Below are 25,010 nucleotides of genomic sequence, written 5' to 3' on the forward strand. Positions count from 1 at the left end.
CTATCTCTCAGGCGAGCATGCAGCACAGTGATTAATGTTGACGAGGTCGACGCGGGTTTCACAACGTCAAGGGGTTGAGGGGTTACACAACAAGACCGCTCTGGTTAACAAAACGACGTGGACTGCTGTATATACGGACATATGATTTGCAAAGCTCTGCCTTGCTTGCAGCACACTATGTTGTTATATACAGCGAGAGCAGCAAACAAGGCTTTAACATTATTGTTATGAGCTTACAAAGCAAGGCGACAATGTTGAAACGTTAGGATCAATTGTTTGCCGTGGCTTTAATCTCTGTTGCTTGCAGCAAAGGGGTGATGTCATGACGGTTACTAGGACATTTAAATGCGAAAGCCCATATTGCCTTACAGCTCATGCATAAGTAAGGTATCACATCACACGGTAATAAATGTCAGTAATATGTCGTAGCATCTGGCTACATTTTAGATTCCGAGTATGTCACTAACCAATGACAGCATGAAACCAAAGTTAATGACACCGATCGTGCAAGCCGCGACATCGGCAAGATTCTGATTTATCAAACACGCGATGCAATTAATTTTCTCCATCGATTTGATGAATCGTCACAACGGATGGGTGGAGGGAGGAGAGGCATGTTTTCCTTCAAGAATCAGTTCTCTTTTGGTCTTTTTAATATCGCATTTGCATTGTTTTAGTGTTTTTTACTGGTTCGTTTGTACAGTTTTTGTGCATTCTATCAGCCTAAATGCACATGACCATATTATTTCCAAATACAGTAAAACCTTGGATTGCGAGCATAATTCGTTCCGGAAACGTGTTTGTAATCCAAAGCACTCGTATATCAGTTGTGATCACGTGACGCTCGGCAGACAAAGCGTATACGTACTGCTCGTATTGCAAGACCTCGCTCGTTTATAAAATTTATATTTATTTAAAAATTTTGCTCGTCTTGCAAAACACTCGCAGACCGAGTTACTCGCAATCCAAGGTTTTACTGTAACTCACGTAAACTCCAATTGATTCTTGCACGCACAATTGACGCCTCCATCGCAACCGGAAAAAAACAAGACATTTAAAGATAATGTTCGTGTCAGTTTGAGTCCATCGTTACACGCCTATGATTTATCGTAAACATTGTTTCCAATAATGCAGACGGAGCGTTTACAACGAACATCAAACAGCCAACCTACAGGAGATGCTTAGAAGCCAATTTCATCCCTGTTGATCATTGCACACTGCAAGATAAAAGCCCTTCCTCTGGCGCAGCCCACTGCGGCGACAGTTCACTTTTGCAGCAATGCAGCAGCACATTTGAGGCGTGATAACGCTACTCGTGATAACGCCACCAATTCGTCGACAAACGTAGATTCTTAACAGTCGCAATGTGTCCGTCGAATTGAATGCGTAAGAGCAAAGATTTGCTTCGAGATTCTTAACAATCGCGATGTGTCCATTGCATTGCGCGCTTAAGATCAAATTTGTGTCCATAATAGAGGTTTTTTGGGGGGGTTGATCGCGAAAGCCAACGTGCTAAACTGACTAACCTCTATGGGGAGGATACTTTTCTTCAAACCAAATATTTGTTTATATATTCTTAACAAAAGCGATGTGTGCATCGCTTTTGTTAAGAATGTAGAAACACATTTGTTTCTACGATGTGTGCATCGCGATTGAGTCAATGAAAGCAAATACTATTGTTCCTATTCACACGTCAATGTGCGATGCGTTCGCGTTAGCCTGCCTTCACTGCGTGTTGTGCACCGTTTGTTGTCCTTCCACCCCCCGAACCTCCGATTAGAGCAGGTTGGCGACGTACGGTGCGAAGGAAGTGGAACACGCAAGTACATACAAGCCGCTACTTTTAGCACAATGCGATTTAAAAAGAGAATTGATTCTTGGATCAAATCGTGACAATTCAGCAGCCCGTTGACGGGGTGGGGGGTTGGGTGGGGTGAGTCGATAAACACCCCAGCAGCGCATGCACCACGCGCTGCCTGGTTCACGCGTGGGTAAGTGGGCCAGGGTTTAACCAAGCTGGATTTTTGAGAACGTCATCGTACGCACTGCAGAGTGCGACTAAAAATTGGATGAATTAACGTTGGCTTTAGTTGTGCTGACATCAGACAAACGCACAAAACATTGACACTGTGCCACTGCAACGTGACTTCTCGTTTTTGTAAACATCAAATGTCCAATTGATTCGGCTGCACTTAAAGCGGCGCATTTTTGTTTTCAGTTCGGGCGGCAGGGAAAATTCTTACGGGAAATAGTGCCGTCGGTGTTTAATTCCTGTCAACCCCTTATCAGTGCTGCCCACCTTATTACAGACCAATTCAGGCCGTATTGGTCACCCCGTGCCCCTTATAAATCTCAACGTTCATCCTACAAAGTCCCATCGCAAGGGAGAAACACAGACACATTTTTAAACGGCTGTACGCCGCATGGACCTGAAAACTGCATTTCCCTGCACAAGAATACTGGGTAAACCGTATGGGTTGACAGCTACGGTGTCTATCCAACGGAGCCATTAAGCGCGTTGCGGCGAACGCGCTCTGCAGTAAACCGCCGAGCGGCGCACGTGTGGATCTTTTGAGAATTCAAAAGAGAAGAGCTCCCCTTGAGAGTCGCCATCGCATTATGCGGCAAACTCTCGGCGGTGCTCGACACAGGCAAGCGCTCGAATTACATATTCAGAGGCAGGCTAGATCGGTGGCTATCTGACAAAGATCCCCCCATATAGCCTTTAACAGACTGTTGGGGCAAGTGCTGTTAGCGAGCACCTATGAAGGCCGTCACAGCACACGAGGGGTGGGTGGCCAACGCCACTCCCGGCCGCCTTTGTCTCCTTAGTGGCGATGTTTACACACCGCACCGGGTACTCATTTTAGGCTGAGTCGACCTAGGGGAGGCCCAGGACCGGTTCAAATAATCGTTACTGGTGTTGACTGTGAGCGGGAATTGAATTCGGGTGCCAGGTTTGTAGCGCAGTGCCCTAACCGCTACACGACCGCTCTCCACCGGATAGCTAACACACACAGACATTGTTTTGGTTCTTTCGGTAAAGTCACGTAGAATGAGAATAAAATAATAAAATAAAACAATAACATTCAGAGCTACAAGCTCTGTCGTCCCGACAGGTTTGTTCCTTTCACCTGAAAAAGGCCACTTGTGTTGTGGCCGAAACGTCGTGAGAATTTTATTGTTTTATTTTATTATTTTATTCTCATTCTACGTGACTTTTCCGAAAGAACCAAAGAAGATTAATCCTTGCAGTCACGAAAGCTTTAAATCGAAATTTTACACACAGGCATTGTTTTGGGCTTTAAATAAAGCAGACTTTCTCTCGTGGAAAACCCACCCATAAACTTAACATTAAACTAGTAAACAAAGATTCCATGGAGGTGGCTTGCCAGCCCGTAGCCGAAACGCATGGACAACAACCGGGAACACACGAGCACTGATACGGGCAGCTTGAATACATTTTTTTTTGCAATGGATAAACACGCACACACACACATACACAAGAAGAACGTTTTAGCTCGCACAAAGGACAAGGGGGAAACGCATGACATACTGTGCGACACAGTACTGTACTGTGCACATTACCAACAAACACGCACGGCCTTCGTTCGCAGATGGCTCCCGTGACTAATAAAAATAAACGAAGTACGACTAACCTCGTCACTCAGCATTCACTGTGAAGCAGCCCACCTTTCTCGTGCGTAACATTGAAGAGTCTCACCAGGGACAGCAGGCGCCACCGCCTGAATACGTAATTGGGCTCTGGGAAGGCGTTTGTGTGGGCCGGTGCTCACAGCTTATTTGACTAATACCGCATTCAAGATCAAGTGGTCATCTTTGGCCACAGCCGTCGACGACCCACTGCCAGATGCCGCAGCTGCTGCACAGTATTCAAGGCCACGAGTGGACTTGCTCCTCCCTACATTCATGATGAGCTCCTTCAGCACAAATATATTCCATCAAGATCATTAAGAGCCTCAGATTGCGCACTGCTCACTGTCACCACGGTCTCGAGGCTTCACACTCGGGGGTGACGGTGCCTTTGCATTTCCGGCACCTAAACTGTGGAACTCGTTGGTCCAGGCGGCATCGCAGCTCGCCACTGCTCTGAGCTACGAAGCAATTTACACCGTTGTCTGTCAAATGCAACTGATGCAGGCGCGACTGTGACCCACCCACCCACCGTGTTCATCTCTCCGGATTGCCCTCCCTCCTCCCAACCGACCAGTCTTATCCACAAAGGCATCGATGTTATTTTTGTGCCAACATCTACAAAGACGAGGTAACCGCAGTTCCCTCCTGAAATCCCCGCCGGTGCTCGCCTGCGTGCCTGTCGGTGGGAACAGAGACGTGTGGTTTGCCTGCCGGGGCGAAATTACCTCGAATGCTTCGACAGCTCCGCTAGCACTGCTGCAATAGCCGGAGAGGTTTTTTAAAGTGCAAATCATACATCCCTGGCAGTGGCTCATTTAGAATGTACATATCGTAGAAATAATACACGTGTACTTAGCCACGTGGTGCTAAGCATACTTCCCTGACAATTACAGGCAGAACTCAATTCTGTCTCCCCATATAAAAAATATATATTTTAATCTACCAGCCTACTGGCTTTCCAGACGTATATTTTCCAGGAGAGATTGTTTAAGCAAGCAAACTCTGGACCAGTTTCGAACGTCTGGGTCTCGTAAGAGTCAGGCTTCTTAAACAAACGCTGCTGGATTAACAGAATATGTTATTGGCAAGAACACTCCAAATCAAATATTGGACCCCTGTCCAATGCAAAGAGCGACACATACGCAAACTCTTTGTGTGGAGATAGCCCGGAGTTCCCTGGCAATGGCCTATTCAGAAAGAGTATTGTGGGATTCCAAGTTTGGTAGCCACACAAACATTAAGTATACTGGCCTGCCAATGGCGAATTTAGAAAGTGCACCGCGAGAGCACTTGGCGCTTTGTAGCCGCCAGGGTAAAAGCTACGGTGGTGAGAACAGATTTGGGGGGGGGGGGGGGTGGGGGCGTTTCATTTTTAAATTACAAAAGGAACAAGGAGCGTTCGCCAAGGGACCGCGTTGGGTGGGGGGGGGTGAGGCGGCAGGGGGGGGGGAACAATTTTGGGGTCACTTATTTTTTTGTCTGTTGGTCGACGCTGTCGAGCTCTCGCGCACGTGCGCACGTCTAACCCAGGATGGTGGTCTGCCAGCCGGTGCGCTCCATCCCACCGCTGAAAGAGAAGGTGCTGCGCGTGGGCGAGGCGTCGCCGGCGTCCTCGTGAACCAGGAAGGGCACGCCCATGCGCCGCTGGCGCTTCTTGCCCTGCTGGTGCGCCGGGATGGAGCCCTTCCGTTCGCGGTCCTCTCTGCGACTCTTAAACTGGCGGTGGGAAAACAGAATCGGAATCGGAATATTTATGTGCGCCGGAGGAATCCGATCGCCATAGAATGAGAATATGAAGAGGGAACAGTGACGGTGGTGGTTATGAGGGGGAGATTAAGGGGTCGTGGGGTGAGCGAGGGAAAATAAGTGAGTTTGGAGTAAGGAGTGGAAACTAGTGAGCGAAGGTGGCTGTTTTATGTGGAGGGGAAGCGTATCGAAATGTATTTTGCCACCCAATTTTATTCCACTTGTGCTCTTAGTCGCACGTCATGAGACAAAGAAGCCATCTGGATCTCTCGCGGAGCGTGAACCCCCTCCCAACCGCACGTTACAGAAAGGCCCACGGAAGTGGATATCATAGAAATAACTTTCGAGTTCCCTTCAAGTGATCTCTAATCTGGACACTCGGGGGCAGCACTTACCCATCTGCCCTACTGCAAATTATGTTTTGTCTTTAATTCCCCAGAGCTGGAATTTAGGTAAATTAAGCTCAGAACCCAATGTAATAGAACAGTTTATTTGGTACAGCCTTTTGTGATTTGGCTAAAACCATCAGCTAGCTACACTTCAGAACCTCGTTTATTCGCAAGCAGCGATCTAGATTCGAACTCCGCGGTGCCAGCTCAGTGCTCTGAATTCTGAGATGCCCTCACATCTCCTGGCATTGTAAACATTTCAGATATATCCACCGTACTGCCGAGTCCTTTGCTGAAATTATCAATGAACGTTTGATTTATGTCATCAATAACGATTGAATATTATAATAATTAATTTACTGTAATTTAAAGAGTCAGTGATAGTTGTGGCACGAATTTTTTGCTGCTTCAGTGACCTGACACAAGAGCGAATAAAACATAAGTATTCGTTTTCCGTGATGGAGATAAAAAAATATGTATATAATCTCAACTTTTCGGCAAACTTTCGATCTTCAGTAAGACGTCACCCACGGTGTTGGGCGTATACATTTATCACGCTCACATATACTTGTCTTCTCAACATTTGCAGCACGGTATGTTAAAGCGGCGCACGAGATTTTTCTATTAACAGCGTGAACGGTGCTCAATTACTGGAGCACAGAGCAGCTTGCTAATCGGGATATTTGGCCGTGCCTCACCACACGGGTCAATGCAGGTTGGTGAAGGTGGCTACTGAAGGGCAGAGCGATGATGGATTCTTGCTGCACCACCCTCTGCTGCCAGACACACTTGTCTCTTGCGCATGGCGGTAACCTATCCCAAGCACCGCCAAGGCTCAGTCCAGCTTAGCTTCCTAGTCAAGATCTGGCAACATTGGGCGCACCGTTGAACGCCGAGCGACCAGACTCACCCGCTTGAAGATGCTGGCGCTGATGTCGGTGGTGAGGTCTGGCACGGCCGATCGCCGCTGGCTGGTGGTCGACACCTTCGGGAACGGCTCGCAGTTCAGCAGCTCGGGCTCTTCCTTCCTCTTGCCGGCCATGTCCTGGGCACACAACTCGCTTTTATGACAAATACATCTCAAAGTTGAAGAGTATGTCAAACACATAGAAGATTAGCACGGTGTGAAAGAAGTTCAAAATACATACGACAGACTGTTGGGGCAAGTGGTGTTGGCAAGCACCTATTAAGGCCGGCACAGCACACAAGGGGGTGGGTGGCCAGCACCAAGCCCGGCCGCCTTTGTCTCCCCAGTGCTGATGTTTACACACCACACGAGGTTCTCATTTAAGGCTGAGTCGACCTAGGAGAGGTTCAGATATTTACCACTATTATTGACCACGAACAGGAATCAACCTCAGGTTGCCAGGTTCGTGGCGCATTAAACTAACCACTGCATAACCACTGTCCCACATGTATAAGTGCTGCTTATGTCTAACACACGCACACACTCAAAGGCATGCTTCTATCACTTGAGTTTCATCGCCACCATCAGCCATGGTCTATCAACAGCTGGATGATGGCCTTCCCAAGTCGCCACCATCTCTCATAGTCTCACGGTGCATTAATTCCTCCTTTGGCTGCCACTCCATCACTAGTCTTCGCCACGGGCCATCGTTCCTTCGAGCCAGATGTCCTCCTCAATCCCACTTTTTCAAAAAGTCAAAACAATTAATCTGATCCATGTACTCATTTAACTTTACTTTTGATTTTTTTTTTACAAAATTGAAGATAAATATTTAAAGTAAAACATTTTCACGTGCCAAAATTACTCTGAATGCAAAACATTCTGGGATGTGATTGTGATGAGAAGTGTGACATCATGGGACAATGGGGGATGATGGCAGGATGTGGCCTTAATCCAGCAGCGGAGAGGCAATGGCTGATGATATTCAAATATAGGTGTCTGCTAGGCACACATCAATTCAGTGATTAATCGATTGGAAGGCATTTCTAACGTTCAAGATACATGCATCGAATCACGTTCGTCACAATAAATAATTTACTATTCGTACAAATTATATTCAAATGCCACATTTCAGATAATTGAACAAACAACACAACAGATGGCAGACTGAACATATGAGACAGATAATACAAACTAGATGGTATAAACAAGGCGTAAGAATTCATCGTTATCAATTCGTGACTGTAATTTCATGACAATTCGTCACATCAAACATGCTGTGGGGAGGTTGAATTTGAATTACATGACGGGTGAAGCTCTTCTACTGCAACTGAGACACCTGATAATCGATGTGGTAACTTAAATCGCCTGACTATGTAGCTCTGACGACGACACAAACGCCAAGCTTCCTTGGCAATGTCTTGCATTCGCGCGGACAGCAACCGACAATCATGACGATGACCAATGACGCTGACGGTGCTACCAACTATGAAACTATAAACTCTTTTTACTTTACTCGGTAAAGTCCACTGAGCTATATGGCTATTTTTTTCAGAAGCGACCTGGCCACGTGGAAATTAATAGGAGGCGAATACTCTAAACGCATGCTTCTAAATGTGGAGGGGGAAAAAAAACAGAGGACCCGGATAAAAATCCACGCGACCACTGGGACAGAGACATGCAAACTCCAAATATACAGCAGGCATCAGGGTCAGGATCGAACCCACGAGCTGCTGTATACTAGGCGAGGGAGTAAACATCTCGCCACCGTGGGGCCGCGGTACGGCCAGGCAGCCAGTCGGCCAGCCAGCCAGCGTGTCGGTGCTCGCCTGCGTTTTGCGAGTGTTGACGAGCGAGGGCAGCACGGCCACCGAGTGGCTGCGAGGCCTCGGCGGGACGTCGGGCTCGCGGCGGCCCCCCTGCTCGGCGTGCTCCTCCAGGATCTGCCGCAGGCGCTGCAGGAAGAAGGTGAGCCCCCAGTGGACGCCCTCCTCCGACCAGTGCGGCTGGAAGAGGCAGCGCAGCGCCGCCACGTCAAAGTACGTCGCCTGGTTCAGCTTGACGTCCGGCGGGGATCCCGCCTCGGCGCTGCGAAGAGGGGGAAGGGACGGGCAACAGATGGGCCCAACTTTAGGGCGAGAGCAATGGTCAAACCTTTCCCGTTCCGATGACGTACGTGTACGTCGTAAGTTTTTCTTCCGATTACAGGAGCGTGCAAGCCGAATCGCTTGCACGTTCCGAGATTCAGCGGTGAACAGGGCCCACCCTGCAACGTGCAAACGTCTCAAAGGTGCAGCACCTGCAACTGCTGATGGAAGGGTTTCCGCTCGAGAGAGCCCCAGAGAATGTTTGGTCTACCCTTTCCAAGCTGGTCAGACGTCGTTGTATGTATGTCGGACGTCTTTCGCACCGTACGTAGCCAACCGTGCTAATCGGAGATGGGAATATCCACGCTTGACCCCACCACACAGGACCTGTACACACTTATACGGCTGGGTGGAGGTTTAAGAAAGTGGCCGCTGTGTCAGCTGCCACTCCGGGAGATCTAACCGGCAACCTCGAGATTAACGACTCCACGGCGCAAACATCATCCCGTGGCGGCATCCCCAGAGCAATAAACTGCGGCGATAAAGCATTCTCCTCGTGCGTCATCTCGTGCTACGTTGCACATCGCCGCCTTGCGGGAGGTAGGGGGGCCCCCTTACGCTGCGTGGGGAACGGGGGCGGCCGGTGCCGGGTGCTCGCACTGGCACGAGGAAGCGCCCGGGGCGGCGTGATTGGCTCCCGCCTGGCACAGCTCGCACACCACCTCGATTGCCTGCTGCACATCCGGCACGAACACGCGCACACACACATCACAGCGTGGACACATTCAGCGTCCGCATGGGATCACAGCGTCGGGGAGGTATGGTTGCATAACTTGACGTGGGGTCGCTACTCATTACACACAAAGCGCTCGCCACAAATGAACCGCGGTTACTTCGCTGATCTCGTCAATGACCACAAACCATCACCAAGCGAACTCCGGTCATCCCCGCAGCGGCTTTTGGCTGGCCACCGAACAAAGATGTTCACTGCATCGCGCGCTTTCAAGGTGCGCTTCTGCGGCCGTCTGGAATGCTCTTCCTTTCGATATTAGAAAATAAAATCAAATAATAATAGAATACGACGTTTCGGTTGCAACACAAGCATCCATCATCAGGTAAGAATGAATGATAAAACACAAACACGGAAACAACACAGGCAGACACACATGCAGAGAGAGAGAGATACCCACAAAGACAGACACCAAGATAAACTTCATATCTAGTTTGAAAACTAATTTCTTCAGAACTGCTTTTTGTGTTTCGTTTGTTGTCCTTCCCCCGCACCTCTGATTAGCACGGTTGGCTACGTACGGTGCGAAAGACGTTCAACAGACACACATATAAGGAACTTTACAGAAACAGTGTGCATGTTTATTTTTATTGTGAGAAACAGTCAACCATAGGTTCAGGGAAATACCCGTAGGCTCACACACAGAGACCTGCAGATCTATACAAAAACGCAATAAATGAACCACAAATTCACATAGAGACCCATGTAACACAAAAAATGTGGCTTTATGTCGCATCTACATGCAGCCACATCTCAAGTTGCTGCACAGAAACGGCGTGCGTGCGTTTATTTTATCATAGAGAAGCGGCCAATCATAGGCAGAAGAAAATACGGACATCCACAGACTCACATTGAGACCTACAAACTTACCCACAGGTCTGTACATAAAGGACCAGATTAACGCGGTGACCCAAAACGTACAGTTGAATGTGGCTTCACATAGCATCGATATGCAACTGCATATCAAGATGCTGTGTAGACATAGCGGGAATGTTTATCTTGTACACAGAGAGAGAGATGATGGGCAGTTAAGGTCAGACTCGAACAGGAGTTGTCAGCAAAGAAGGCTAGGGGATGGGACCTCAAGCACCTGGAGGCAGCACAGGAGAAATAGTGACCTCCCATTGAGCAAAGGTTAACTGGTGGCTTTAAAATAAATCATTGGTTGCCAGAGCGGAAAGTGTGTGGAAGGGAATAGAGGGAGATGGCAGGGGGAGAGGCGGTAGGGGAGTGTGCGGAGCGAAGTAGAGTGAGATGAGAGGGAGGAGGTAGGGAGGAGATGATTGCTTGTGTTGCAGTCGAAACGTCGTGAGAATTTTATTGTTTTATATTTCTATTATTTTATTGTTTCCCTTCTACGTGACTTTACCGAAAGAACCAAGAATAGGGTTGAGACCATGGAGGATTTGCGATCCTGAAATTGACCTGGGATTGGATTGGGAGCTGGTGGAGTGATATGGTTATCTTTTTATGGACGCTGATCATGTGCAATATACAGTGTGTTCAAATATAACTTCATGAAATTGGCACGATTTTATAGATATATATGATAGATATGCCACTGCTGATAAATCACATGCAGATTTAATATATAATCCCATCAGTGTAATGTTCTTTTATTGCTCTTATAATGTTCATTAAAATTTAAATTGATAATTTCATGAAGAACGCACAATTTAAAATAAGTTAAAACACAGACCTCCTGGAGCTCATCCTTCCTGTTAGGCTCAGTCATCAGCGGACTTAACAGCAACACCCTCTTAGCTGTAAAACACACATTGGTTTTCTCGTTACAAAGCGCCGATGTACAATTATACAGTAGGAGCTCTTCATAGGGGCCATCCATTTAGTAGGTTACGCAAAAATCTGTCAAAACTTGACCCCTCCCCCCCTCCCTGTGCGCATGCGTACTTATTACACCCCCACCCCCCACCCGAATCCTATAGAACGGCCGATATTTAATCCACGCAGAAAGGATCAAGGATTAATAATATTAACGTGTTTAAGTAAACAGATAGTCCACCGCCGGCTGCATTAAATAATTAAGTTGCGTACCTTGGCCACTTATTTTGCTGAGCTGCGTGATAGCTGCAGTCAGGGGTATGGTGGTGGCACACAAAGAGTGACACCTCTCCCACAGTCCCACTTCTCCCGGTAGGACTTGTTGTCTGACAGCTGAAGTAACTGAACTGTGGCTCATTTGAAGGCCAATGTAGACAAACTATCGAGGCTTCACCCCCCCCCCCCCCGCGTGTCCTATGCATACGCACATTGTCAGTAGACCCCCCATACGCAAGCGGACGCATTTGGGTTAACCCCCTACCCCCTCCATGCGTACGTACTAAATGGATGGCCCCATAGCAGTTGAGTGCTCTTTCAACTGGGCCATGAAAATCATAATCTACAACAGAGCATTTCAATCAATCACATATTGACTTCTTTAAGGCACCTTTTCTTGAAATCAGTGCCCCTTGTACATAAATGATCCTTCCATTAAAACTTTAAAAGCATGCAATTAAAATAGTAAAAAAAGGTTACTCTACAACCATACGTGTTGTAACATTCATTACATTTTCACCTGTAAAAGCCAGGCCGGACGGGCGTACGTTTTAAGTTCATTTGTAAAAAAAAAAAAATTGGACGGTCGGGCAGTCCCTTACGTGACGAGGAATTGAATTCTACAGGGTAGGAGCTGCCTTAGCAAAGGAACAACGCCTCAGATGTATTGCAGTCTCACTCTGGGGATGTTAAGCGATTCCCTCCTCGGTGGATCAAACCAGTTGGGAGGGGCAGTAGGGAGAAAAAGATTATCTCTCGGAGAGCGGGGTCCCTGGCCGTGTAGGGCTTCAAAGGTCAGGAGACTGACGCTGAAGGTGATCACGCCATATCAATGTGGCAGCCAAAGCAATCTGCGGGGCACAGGCGTTACACGATTGGCCCGTTGCACGAGTGGATCCTAAAACGTACACCAGTCGATAACCTGGCAGGAGACATCCTGCACAAAGCTGCAGGCAACGGACATCAACCCCCCGGGCAGCCCGAGGAATCGGGAGTTGCAATTGTCAAAAGAATCAAGTTTACAGTAGGAGTAGTAGTTTTTAATAACTTCTAATGCCTACTACAGGACTTGTGTTTCCCCCCCCCCCCGCTTTATTTTCTCGAGAGTGCAGTACAGTACCGGTGATGATGTTGCGGGTGGGTTTAATGAGCGCCGCGAAGGCGGGAATCTCAGGAAGGCGGTGCTCCCACATGGGCTGCCAGATGACCTGCCCGCTAGCCAGTCGGAAGGTCAGGTCCGACTCCTGACGCAGCGCCACACACGCGCACACGCGCACGCGGTCATAAGCACGTGCCGTAGAAGCCCATCCTCTTAGCGACAGCCATTGGCTCCTCGAAACGGGGCGTTAAGTGAGTCGGACGTTAAGCGAGTATAGGAAGCACATGTCAAAGGCTTAATTGGTTCCGATGGCATCGAAAGTTACCCCTTTTCACTCAAGAAAACGTACTCTATAATATTTAAACAATTGCTATTAATACATAAGGATACTAAACACATTGTAAAAATACATATTATTCAAAGAAATGCGGTTAATCAACGCACGAATTAATATTTACTGTACCTACAACAGCCCGTCGTTAACAGGGGAATGATCGGTAAGCAAACACATTGGGCTCTATGGAGGCACTACACTATTATACACTACACTATACACTACTGTACACTACACATTGGGCTCGATGGAGGCCTGTCGTTAATCTATTAGTCGTTAACAGGGGTGGTCGTCAAGAGGGGTTCTACTCTACACTACTATACACTACGATACACTACACTATACACTACACATTGGGCTCTATGGAGGCCCGTCGTTAAGCGATTAGTCGTTAACAGGGGTGATCAGTAAAAGGGGTTCTACTGTACACATATATGGGGTATAGAACACAAATCCAAACATGCAAGGACCAAAACAACTCACAAGTTAAGTACCTCCCAGGGCAACAACACTGAGTCCTCCATGGTCCAGGTCCCCAGGATAAAGTCATTGTCAAACAGGCCAAATTCCATTGTTGTTACATCCATACACCAGTCATCTAAAATTGAATGTGCTCGATCTCATCAGATAATCAGAAGCGAAGTAAGTTTGAGTCTGCAAAGTACTTGAATCTTCGACCACCATGCATTAACAGTTGTTATAGCCTGCGGGGTCGTGGGCCACAGAGGGAAGTGCTTTAAAATATTTATTTTGTCGTACTGTACTTCTATACTCCCGCGTATATGTTCCCTGCCTTCACCAAACCGGCTCAGACCAGGGTGTCCAGGCTACGGTCATATTCCCGCGTGGCGTGAGCAGTCCGTCGTCCAGCAGTGGATTGACAATAGGAGCCTGACAATGTGCATGCACAACGGTCCATCGCCACGATTATGAACACTCGTCGCACAACCTCTCACCTTGATCCTGTTGACGAGCGGCGCGAAGAGGAACACGAAGAGCTCAACGGTGGCCATGGAGAGGCCGTAGGGGCAGCGTCCGGTCACCTCCCCGCCGTCGGGAGCCGGCGCGGACCCCGGGGTCACCGCGTGGCTCGGAGACGCCTGGTTCGCCACCTGGTGCAGGAACGCGGTGCTGCTCGATCCACCGCCTCCTGCACCACCACCGCCGCCTCCTCCACCACCACCGCCACCTGCGCCGTGGCTGATGGTCCCCCCGCCGCGATTCAGCAGGGAGCCCCCTCTCGATGCGGCGCACTCCTGCGGCGCCTCCAGGAGCATCCAGTGCAGGGTGTAGAGAAGTTTTGTCTCCGCCACGCCGAGCTTGTCTTGGTGGCCTGGGGGTGGTGGGGTTCGGGGGGGGGTGGGGGTCCATGCGACGTTATCGTCCGCGCGGATGAATCAGCGCCGCCTGCGTTACGTGGTTGAAGCGACGCGGGCATTGACGGTTGATCGCAATCAGTGGGAGGTAGAAGGGGAGCGCAGGGGTGCAGCAGATAGGTGATTAGCCCGCTAGGGAGATATTGTTGCTTACAGTCTCCACGACGACGCTCGTTGATGAGTTTGCGTTGCGCATTGTATAATTATTCGTCGAACTAAGGACCCCTCTGTGAAAGAGAGGGTCCTTGCCTATAACATCTGGCGGTTCGCCAGTATCGATTCGAGCAAGTCACTGCTGATGAGATACTACATGTCGAACCCGGTCCAGTTTGCTTGTGTTGCATCATGCCGCTGAAATGATGCTCTCCCAGAAAATCGTAGTGCCCATGGGTTGTGTAAAAAAAGAGATGCGGACGGACAGTTATGTGAAGGAGACATTCTCGGCTTATCTCGATTGTTAGATAGGAAAAGGATCGCAGCTTTTGGACGATGGCGCTGGAGATTAATTTTACCTGTTCCTTGGGACAGCAAGAAGAACCAACGACAGTCTACTTATCACAAGAAAGCGTTGATACACGTTAGACTGTTCACCGTAATATAAAGATGGAAACTAAAGTATTTTGGACACGTAGCTAGGCATGATAGGGAAAATATATTTCAACTGTTTATGTATGGAAAAGTGGAACGGAAGAGAAACAGGTGGACAGACTAAGATGACCAGATTGTATAATACATTTAAACCAGGAGGACAGGATACCAATGCCATAGCAAAGCCTCAAAAATAGCAGAGATTGGAGTAGCTTAATTATCGAGGTCACGAGTACCCAGTAATGAGAACAACGACGTAGAGAAATGGGAAAGTGTGAATTGCTGCCCATACCCAAGGGACATTTCCAAACTAGGACACATCGCTTCACCGACCCACCGGGCATGCTGTTTCCCCACCCCTGTTCACGTGGCTAATCCAATGAGCAAGGTTACATTATGTGTATTCGTATCTATAACATTAACATTTGTAACAAGACTTGGATGGACCCGCAGTCAATGGAGGGAACATGCCCGAATGTCTACCGTGGGGATGGAGTGATCAAAATAATTTCACGTGCATGTGCTAGATGGATTTTTGCATCACATGACCATGAGAGATGGCGATGGTTTGTGAAGGTCTTCATCCAGCAGTGAATTGATCATGGCTGATGATGTACAACGAATGACATGTAAATGGAAAGTGTAGCTTGTATTTAAATCCGTAATAGCAACGTTCATTTATGGAGCTCAAATATATATTTAAACATTGCGTTTTTTAGTGTCTCGGTTCGTGCATTTGATCGCAATTATGAGTCCAATTATGAATTCTCAGCAAAGGAGCACGCGAGCTCCAAAAACAAACCCATTATAGAAAAATGTAATTCTTGTCGCCCGAACAGATACATTATTCATCTTGCCTCTGAATAATATGATACTGTGAAATTGCGCTGCTGCAGGCTTGAATCACGCACCCAGCTTGTTCCGGTTTGACAGCAGGGTAGCCGTGCAGTGCATGACGTGCGGAAGCGACGTCTGGATGAGCTGCCATCGCGTGACGCTCTGGAGGGCTTCGCACAGGGCTGGCGAGAGCCCCTGGAGTTTGTTTTCCACCAGCACGCGCTCAAACGACTGCAGTGGAAAAACACATATATACCAAGGTGCAGTGAGGGCCCGAGGACCATTTATCTTTCCCTTTGTCTCTCACATACTGCCTGACAGGGCCATTGAAAGGTTATTGGAGGCCCCTGGGGCAAAATGCCACATGAGGCACGCTCAGTCATTCTGAGGCCCTCTCGGATCTGAGGCCCAGGGCAAAATTCCCACCTGTGTGTGGCCCTGCTATGTTGACGTTTATTCTGACGGATTGATTTCTTCAAGAATGAACACCTGTAAATATACAAACTGTGCTAAGACAAGGCTCGTATACATTTTAGTAAAATTCGCAAACTCGCCTTGCTGTAAGATAGCCGGGAGATCGCAGCACAGTAAGTGGATTAAATCCAGATGTACAGAGCTTTGAGCATTATTCCAAATTTGCATTTTACCCGTCCAAACACTCATGAATGAAATTTGCAAAACATCCCAAAGCAGGACATTCCTCAAAAAATCTCGAGAATCCACAAAGCTTTCCTGCAAAACAAAGAGGTGCATGTCTTGAAATAATGCCAGCTATACAATAAAAAACTCAAAGCCAATAATCATAGTCGAATATATGGCCAACTCAAAAGTCCACATTTACCACCTGTATTCCATAAGTAGCCCCTACTAGTCTTCTACACATATAGGCAAATTCTGATGAATTATTGCTCTTTGCAGTGGTTAAAGGGCAATGGAGAAATTTCCATCAAATGGCCGTCATTTAAAATCGTATTCAAACTGGTTTCCCGAGCTGCTTGCAACACATTTTAACCAGTGTTTAATTAGCTTCAGCAGTATTTTTCAAAGTGTTCTGTGAATGTCGACAGCAACACCCCCTTGAATGTAAACCCTTCAAGGGAGTTTACATTTGTATTCCACCATTCGCTCGTTCTAGCAAACACCCCAGCGGCATTGCTGCTCTGGGAGCAGGTCTAAATCTGGAAGCAGGTCTAATTTCTGGCAGCTGGGAAGACACAGTCCTTCACCTCTCTATGCTAAATACTGTACCTCGGTATTCCAGTTACACAGAGGACACCTTGATGGAAAGAACAACTCTCTCTGGGTTATAGCTGCGTGTTTCGACTGCACTCGTGCTGGTGAGACTAATGAAATTATCAGCACTCACAGGCATATGTTTTTCACGCTTACCACACATGATGCTTCATATTGCTTTCCTAGTTTTGGTCGTATGAAGGCACTGCCAAAGGCAAAAAAAACAAAGACAAAGGCAACGATATATATATATTTTTTTACCGATTATACTTTTAAAATGTTTTATACACAGATATGTTCACAAACACATTGCATTATGACATTCTAATGTTCTCAGTAAAGTTATACATAAGAAAGGCAAAAGAGGACACAAGTTAGTTGATGTCTCCATCGTATATTCTTCGTTTATCTTGACGGGTTAATCGCCATGCTCCAAATGTCAATTTGTTAATGTAATGGCCGTGGTCAAAACGTCAATACGTTGTAATTTAAAGCGCCGTGGTTACATTCAACGCTGACATTGCGATTTGAGCCAGCGTGTGTCTTCCATGCAAACAAATGCACGCTGCTCTCTCTTATCTCGTGGGGTATTTCCAATATGCCCAATGCCACTTGGTATTCCGGACACCGACTACGAGTGGCCTACACCAGCAGTCGGGCTAACCACCTCCACACACACGTATATACTGTACAAACACTCACTGTCGATAACACACTCATTTACACAACACACTTTAACATGTTTTTCTTGTTCGTGTTTTTGTTCTTTTGTTTGTTGTGGTTGCACCAGATTAAAGAGCCGAATGGCTCACAGGGCTATACCAAAATAAATAAACTGAAAAAATACTGAAATGTACACACTAATGCGCCAAACAGTTCACTCTCATTCACACACACAAAGACCCCCGCCACCCACGCGCATGGCATTGAACAGACTGTTGGGACAAGTGCTGTTAGCGAGCAGCTATGGAGGCCGCCATAGTACACGAGGGGATGCGGTGGCTACCACCACGCCTAGCCGTCTTTGTCTCCCCAGTGATGATGTTTTTATACGCACCACGCCACTTGCTTATTTAAGGCTGAGTCGAAATAGGGGAGTGGGGGGAAAGGAGGCAAGAGGACCAGTTCAAATATTCGTCACTTAAGTGGTCCATGAACGAGGATTGAACTCGAGTCGCCGCCGGGGTTTGTAGCGCAGTGCGTTAACCACTGCGCCACCGCTCGCCCAGAAACACGCACACGTCCTCGAACGCACATTCTCATTCACACTCACACACGCACTCTCATTCAACACTCGAACACCGGTTGTGTGTGTTCGGGCACTCACCTCGTCTGCCGCCACAGGAACGTCTGTATGGGGAGCGGTATGTCACTGCCGATCTCGCGAACGTACTCGTGCGATATTTTGCGCTTAACCATCGTCTCGGTTCATCACAAAAACAAAAAAATATATGTTACAAATCTCACCGCGTTATGTAAAAAATAAACCAACGCGACTCGGGGCTAAACACCCACCACGGGCAACAAACCCGATCCCGCCCGGCGCCACCGCCGTTCTTCTCTCCCCGTGTTCACGCGTACAGCCAGCGAGCGTCTCTTCTTAATCGCCTTCACATCCATCCATACCTCCTTCCTTCCACGCACGCACACTGAATATAAAAGAAGGCAAAAAGACCGAACCGTAGATTTACTAACGCTAGAGCTGCCGCTGCTGCGCTCGATTGCCCAAGCGAAGGCGAACGTAAGTAAGAAGGCAGGAGGGGGTGCAATAGAAATATACTGTACGGTTAGAGATATATATAATAATTTTTGTTCTCGCCGTTCACGTTCGTTGGCAATAGTCGCGCTGCGCTGAACTGATTTCAGCACCTGGGACAGCGCCAGCAGACGCGCAACCCCGTGACGTCAACGCGCACGACACCCCCCACCCCCCATCTCTAACACCCGCCCCCCCACTGCTCCCCGGGGGATGCACAGAGACGGGAGACGGGCAGAAACGGAGGCAGGGTTGGGGGGGCAGCCAGAGCTGTCCTCCGAGCCCCAAGTGTTTAATTGAAAAATCCACAGCGTCCGCACGCAGGTCGCCGCGTCGACGAGGAACTGAATGACTGCCTTTGGCTCATCGCTTTGTTTTGAGTCACTGGTTTAAGTCACTGCAGTGTACAACTGTTCACGTTCATGAAATGGGTTAAAGGTGCATTTGTGAAGGCGATGTAAAGACAAGGCGAAGTGTGACTGTGGTCATGAAACCCCAAACTATTTAACATCGAGTAAACCCACCGTAGACTGGTCTCCTTCAACGGAGGAGGAATAGCAAAACGCTACACGAACTCCCTCCAGAAGCCCTCTCGTGCCTCGCAGACCTCGACATTGGCATTTAGATCGTGAACATATTGCCATTGCGCAAGAATAGATTAGAATTGCTTTAGGGGGTAGGCAAGTTCGCATTTCCGGAAAGCAATGGTCCAAATGGCTGTTTTGTTTGACAGGTCTACGTTTTATTACATAGAGCGAATAATATAATCAACAGGTCTCCCTTGAAAGTGACTTTTGGTCACAATGGGCTCTCAGGAATATGTGTATATATGGTATAGTGAAATATTATTTGTGAAATAGACCTTGCTTATCAAGTTATTGTTGGTTGAAGATGCGTCTGTTTTAAGAACCCATTAAATTCACGTGAAAGTCAAATTTTTCTATATTAATTTGACAATAAAAATGAAAGGGGAAACGAATTATAGTGGCTACTTTCTCCAGTGTTTTAAGGAATTTCTGCGTAAGACTGAAAAAAACCGCACGTATCCTGTACATTCAAATAACACACCCTTCACGTGCTTGTTAAACACGCGCCGCTGCACAGTTCATGAGCTCGTGATTTGTGTATCACTTTTCAACGACCATCTACTCGGGGCATATAAACATCATTGTCTTTGTTGCCCACACTCAAAAGCACCTTACAAAACAATGGACAGCCCACGCTGGTGCGATAACAAGAGTGAAGACGCGCCGTGGGAGAAGGGCTACTAAGCAAGAATAATCTCCTGAAAAGTCTGACGCCACTGCAGGTGACATTATACGAGACACGTCCTGAGAGGATCAGCTGGAAAGTTGATTGGAAGATGGGGAGGAAGAGGAAGGAATCCGCTGGTGGGATCAATGTGGGAAACGCTGAAGATCGTGAAAGATGGAAGAAGCTACTGTCGTGGGCATCGACCCCTCCCTCCGTTGAAGATAGCATTCTATGAAGAGACCGACAAAGCACCTAATCCACAGAGGTGAAACGCCACAGACAGCGCGGGTGTTGTGGGCAAATGGTCCGGGCTATAGCACGGACGTTGTAGACTGATGAGCGTGCGACTCACAGTAATGAGCGCTGTTATATCTCAGTGGGAATTTTGGTCTGGGATTGCCCCGAATAAAGCACGCGTTGATTATATCCGGAAGAAAGGATGCGGGGTGAAAAAAACAACCTGTCCTTGCGGTGCAAGGCTTGATGCTGTAAATAGGATCCTACCCTTTAGAGACGATAGACTCTGACTGAAGAACGCAAGCACAGCCATACGAATGGGTCGGACGGTTTCTAATCGAAAATGTAAACGTACAAGGATATACTGCCGCGGTAATGACCGTGTGATGGATGACGCCACATAACTCGATTTGTGCTCGGTCTGTCCGAGTCGGCGACCCCGCAAATATTACCACACCACGTCCAGTATACCAATCGCTACGGCTGTGGTTCTTCGTAACGTGCCTATACCAGGGACCCAAACCAATCTTCAGTAAGAAATTAAGCCGTGGATAATAGCTTCATTTAACCCGCCCTGACCAGCGTGGTGAAGGTCAGATAACCCTCAACTATAGGCACGGCGTGGATAGCCCCCCCTCCCCGCCCATCCAGCAGTCGATTGGCAAAAGGGCTGTACTGTACATGTGCAAGGACCCAGTGATAACCTTGGACAGTCAATATAATTGTACAAAATAATTGCATGCAGTAAGCGGAGCAGATGCGAGTAATCTGTCGGGTTCTAGACTGTGGCGCATATATACTTCGTGACGCATGCTTGTGCACGCAAAGGTGAAGGTGTGAACAGCACGCGCCCGTAACCTCCAGGGAGGCCGCATAGAGAGGAGAAAACCCTTAATTACAACACCCGACGCATTATTAATAATAGAGTAGGCGTAATGGTGCTGTCCTAATACGGGCCCGCTGATAGTACTGTATTGCATAATACAGCATAATATAGTACAGCGTGCGTGTTGAGACCAAGGCCGTAGCCATGGAGTCAACATTGGGGGGGATCAAATCTTCCAGGGTGTCTGGGGGTCCCAACCCAGAAAAAATATCTACATTTTAAAAAGAATTTCCTGCCTAAAATATAAAAAAATTCACTAACACATAGGATGGACTTTTTATTTAATTTTTACAAAAATGACTAATAGTGTATTGTATTACATTGCTCTGTTTTTCCTTTTTTTTACCATTTCTTGTTTCATTGTATGTAATGGCAGAGATTAGGGATTAAGAAAGTACAACCATAACCACAATCATATAAACAGAAATCTATGCATTGATTTATATGAAGACAAGTCCAGATATTGTGGCCATGGTTTAGCAAATTGGTATTTTTATTTATATACCATAGCAATTATTTTTTCTAGCAATATATTGGGGGGGAGACATTTTGAGCATATTTGAATGTTGGGGAGATGTGTCCCCCCCCAATATTCAAATATGCTCAAAATGTGTCCCCCCCAATATATATTATAATTACGGCCTTGGTTGAGACCCACCAATATGTCCTTGCGGATCGTGGCGGCGGGGGGAGGGATGTGATTATTTGGCCATATTTCATCACACTGGTCAAGTGTGCCGGTTGGTGAAGGCACGGGACATAGACGTGGAAGCATATAATAAGTGCGGTACAGCAAAGGATTTTGTTGCATTGCACTCTGCTGCCTACACCACGTCGCCCAACAAGCCTACAACACCTGGTATGCATGGTGGTTGCCCATCCCAGCACTATAATGCAGGATAAACCAGCGTACTTCATCTTCCGAGATCAACCCCGATTCCGGGAGATTTTGGGAGCATAGGCACACAAAAATGCAATCGTGCTTACATCATCTCATAATGTAACGCCGTCCAATACTGAACGTAAACAAACGTAGCCTACCAAAACCACCCGAATACCGCCTGTATATATGCGCCGTATTTAATACGGAGTAATTCCTTTTACTGATAAAAAAACATCATAGCAATGATGCGTTATGCTACTATCGTGATGTACGTAACGCTATTACGCTGCAGCTCAGCTTTAATCGGCCCAGTGTTAGCTTTGGCTTTGAAAATACAGTGCTTGCATGTCCTATCGACGTTTTTTTATTGTTGTGGAATCTGATTTCAAATCAGTCATTGTTTAATGTGTGGAGGCAAATGTCCAAATATCCTACTATAACGTAATTGCGGGTTTGCATCCATGATTTCTACACAAGCTGTGCTTTTTTTAAATATAATCAGCCATGTTCCATCCACTGCTGGATGAAGGCCTCTCACGGCACACGAGGCTGATTGTATTGCTCCATCTCCGTGTTGAATGTCCTCTCCGACTCGTTCCATTTAATTATATACGCTTTACTTATATTTTTTTGTTTTAGTGATTTGCTTATCTTTGCTATACTTTTTTGTATTGTTTGTTATTGTAATTTAATGATCCGCCCCTACTGGACAATCTGTGAGAAAGAGCTTCATAGCTCATCGGATTTCTCCAGGATAAATAAAGATTCTGACGACTGCCATTCCGTCGCAGATGTTTGCCCGCAATGTTCCACTGAATTTAAATCGGAGACCTTTGGATTGCAAGTCCAGTGTGCGATTACACCACACGGCTGCGCTCTTCGTTTCTCGTGCAGTTAAAAGGGTAAACATTGTATGCTCATTACTCTAGACATTTTTATGCGTGCGGCAAAACCGGTAACCGATGTTTTACCGATTTTTTGTTCATACGGTTACTGGTATTGAGGGGAGGGGGGTTAACAACGCTAAACGATATCCTGTAGGCGTATGTATTATATCAACACCAAATAAACATCCTTCGCATTTCAACTGGAAGGAAAGAACCGTGTGTACGATGTTTTTCTTCACCATACACATATATCAAAGACAAAGTCCTCCCCCCCCCCTCCTATAGCCTATTAACAGACTGTTGAGACAAGTGCTGTTAGTGAGCACCTATGAAAGCTGGCATAGCACACTAGTGAGTGGGTGGCCAGCACCACGCCCAGCCGCCTTTGTCTCCCTAGTGGCGACATTTACACATCGCACCAGATACTAATTTAAGGCTGAGTAGACCTAGGGAAGGCCTATGACCAGTTCAGATAATCGTCACCATGAGCGGGAATCGAACTCGGGTGGCCGGGTTATCAGGGCGCGCGAACCGCTACACCACTGCTTCCTCCACATATAATGCACACTACTTAACACAACTACTTGATTTTGGCTAACACGTTAGTTGTGTACATACAGCACAGTATAAAGACTATATAAATAAAGTGGATGTTCAGACGCATCGAGGATAGGAATAAGTGGAGGAAGAGGAACCAGGAAGGCATGAGTGATACAAATGGCAGAATGAAGATGCTGCCTTAATCCATACATCACAGTATAATGTATTGTTTCACACATGCCATTTGCATTACTCTTAGTGTGACTGGATATTTTATGTAATCACTAGGCCCCTCTTGCGTCTCAGTGGTCTATTCCCGCTGGTTACATAGCTATCTCCACAGCTGTATTTGCACGATGATCTACAGTGAGGGAAAAAAGTATTTGATCCCCTGCTGATTTTGTACGTTTGCCCACTGACAAAGAAATGATCAGTCTATACTTTTAATGGTAGGTTTATTTGAACAGTGAGAGAGAGAATAACAACAACAAAATCCAGAAAAACGTATGTCAAAAATTTTATAAATTGATTTGCATTTTAATGAGGGAAATAAGTATTTGACCCCCTCTCAATCAGAAAGATTTCTGGCTCCCAGGTGTCTTTTATACAGGTAACGAGCTGAGATTAGGAGCACACTCTTAAAGGGAGTGCTCCTAATCTCAGCTTGTTACCTGTATAAAAGACACCTGTCCACAGAAACAATCAATCAATCAGATTCCAAACTCTCCACCAAGGCCAAGACCAAAGAGCTCTCCAAGGATGTCAGGGACAAGATTGTAGACCTACACAAGGCTGGAATGGGCTACAAGACCATTGCCAAGCAGCTTGGTGAGAAGGTGACAACAGTTGTAGCGATTATTCGCAAATGAAAGAAACACAAAATAACTGTCAATCTCCCTCGGCCTGGGGCTCCATGCAAGATCTCACCTCGTGGAGTTGCAATGATCATGCAAACGGTGAGGAATCAACCCATAACTACACGGGAGGATCTTGTCAATGATCTCAAGGCAGCTGGGACCATAGTCACCAAGAAAACAATTGGTAACACACTACGCCGTGAAGAACTGAAATCCTGCAGCGCCCGCAAGGTCCCCCTGCTCAAGAAAGCACATATACATGCCCGTCTGAAGTTTGCCAATGAACATCTGAATGATTCAGAGGACAACTGGGTGAAAGTGTTGTGGTCAGATGAGACCAAAATGGAGCTCTTTGGCATCAACTCAACTCGCCGTGTTTGGAGGAGGAGGAATCCTGCCTATGACCCCAAGAACACCATCCCCACCGTCAAACATGGAGGTGGAAACATTATGCTTTGGGGGTGATTTTCTGCTAAGGGGACAGGACAACTTCACCGCATCAAAGGGACGATGAACGGGGCCATGTACCATCAAATCTTGGGTGAGAACCTCCTTCCCTCAGCCAGGGCATTGAAAATGGGTCGTGGATGGGTATTCCAGCATGACAAT

The 25,010-nt window shown here is 47.1% G+C and overlaps 1 protein-coding gene across 8 annotated transcripts in view; it reads right to left on the reverse strand.

Annotated features, from left to right (window-relative positions):
- UNC80 (unc-80 subunit of NALCN channel complex) overlaps positions 1-19,014 on the reverse strand; it is a 111,137-nt gene extending 92,123 nt beyond the window's left edge. For 6 of the 8 annotated variants that reach the window (XM_076065393.1, XM_032949139.2, XM_032949138.2 and 3 more), the window contains exons 1-10: positions 18,429-19,014; positions 17,258-17,306; positions 15,943-16,099; positions 14,024-14,400; positions 12,755-12,878; positions 11,276-11,340; positions 9,405-9,520; positions 8,529-8,787; positions 6,703-6,837; positions 5,184-5,373 (exon numbers count right to left, since the gene is read on the reverse strand). In XM_076065393.1, the coding sequence (XP_075921508.1) occupies positions 5,184-5,373; positions 6,703-6,837; positions 8,529-8,787; positions 9,405-9,520; positions 11,276-11,340; positions 12,755-12,878; positions 14,024-14,400; positions 15,943-16,099; positions 17,258-17,306; positions 18,429-18,520 (1,564 nt within the window). In that variant the 5' untranslated portion in view covers positions 18,521-19,014. The remainder of the gene's footprint in view (positions 1-5,183; positions 5,374-6,702; positions 6,838-8,528; positions 8,788-9,404; positions 9,521-11,275; positions 11,341-12,754; positions 12,879-14,023; positions 14,401-15,942; positions 16,100-17,257; positions 17,307-18,428) is intronic. The other 2 variants (XM_032949134.2, XM_032949136.2) reach the window with 2 other exon arrangements.
- Between the last annotated feature and the right edge of the window lie 5,996 nt (positions 19,015-25,010).

This window comes from Petromyzon marinus, chromosome 7 (genome assembly GCF_048934315.1).
Source record: "Petromyzon marinus isolate PM22_M1 ecotype Great Lakes invasive population chromosome 7, UKy_Petmar_22M1.pri1.0, whole genome shotgun sequence".
Classification (NCBI taxonomy): domain Eukaryota; kingdom Metazoa; phylum Chordata; class Hyperoartia; order Petromyzontiformes; family Petromyzontidae; genus Petromyzon; species Petromyzon marinus.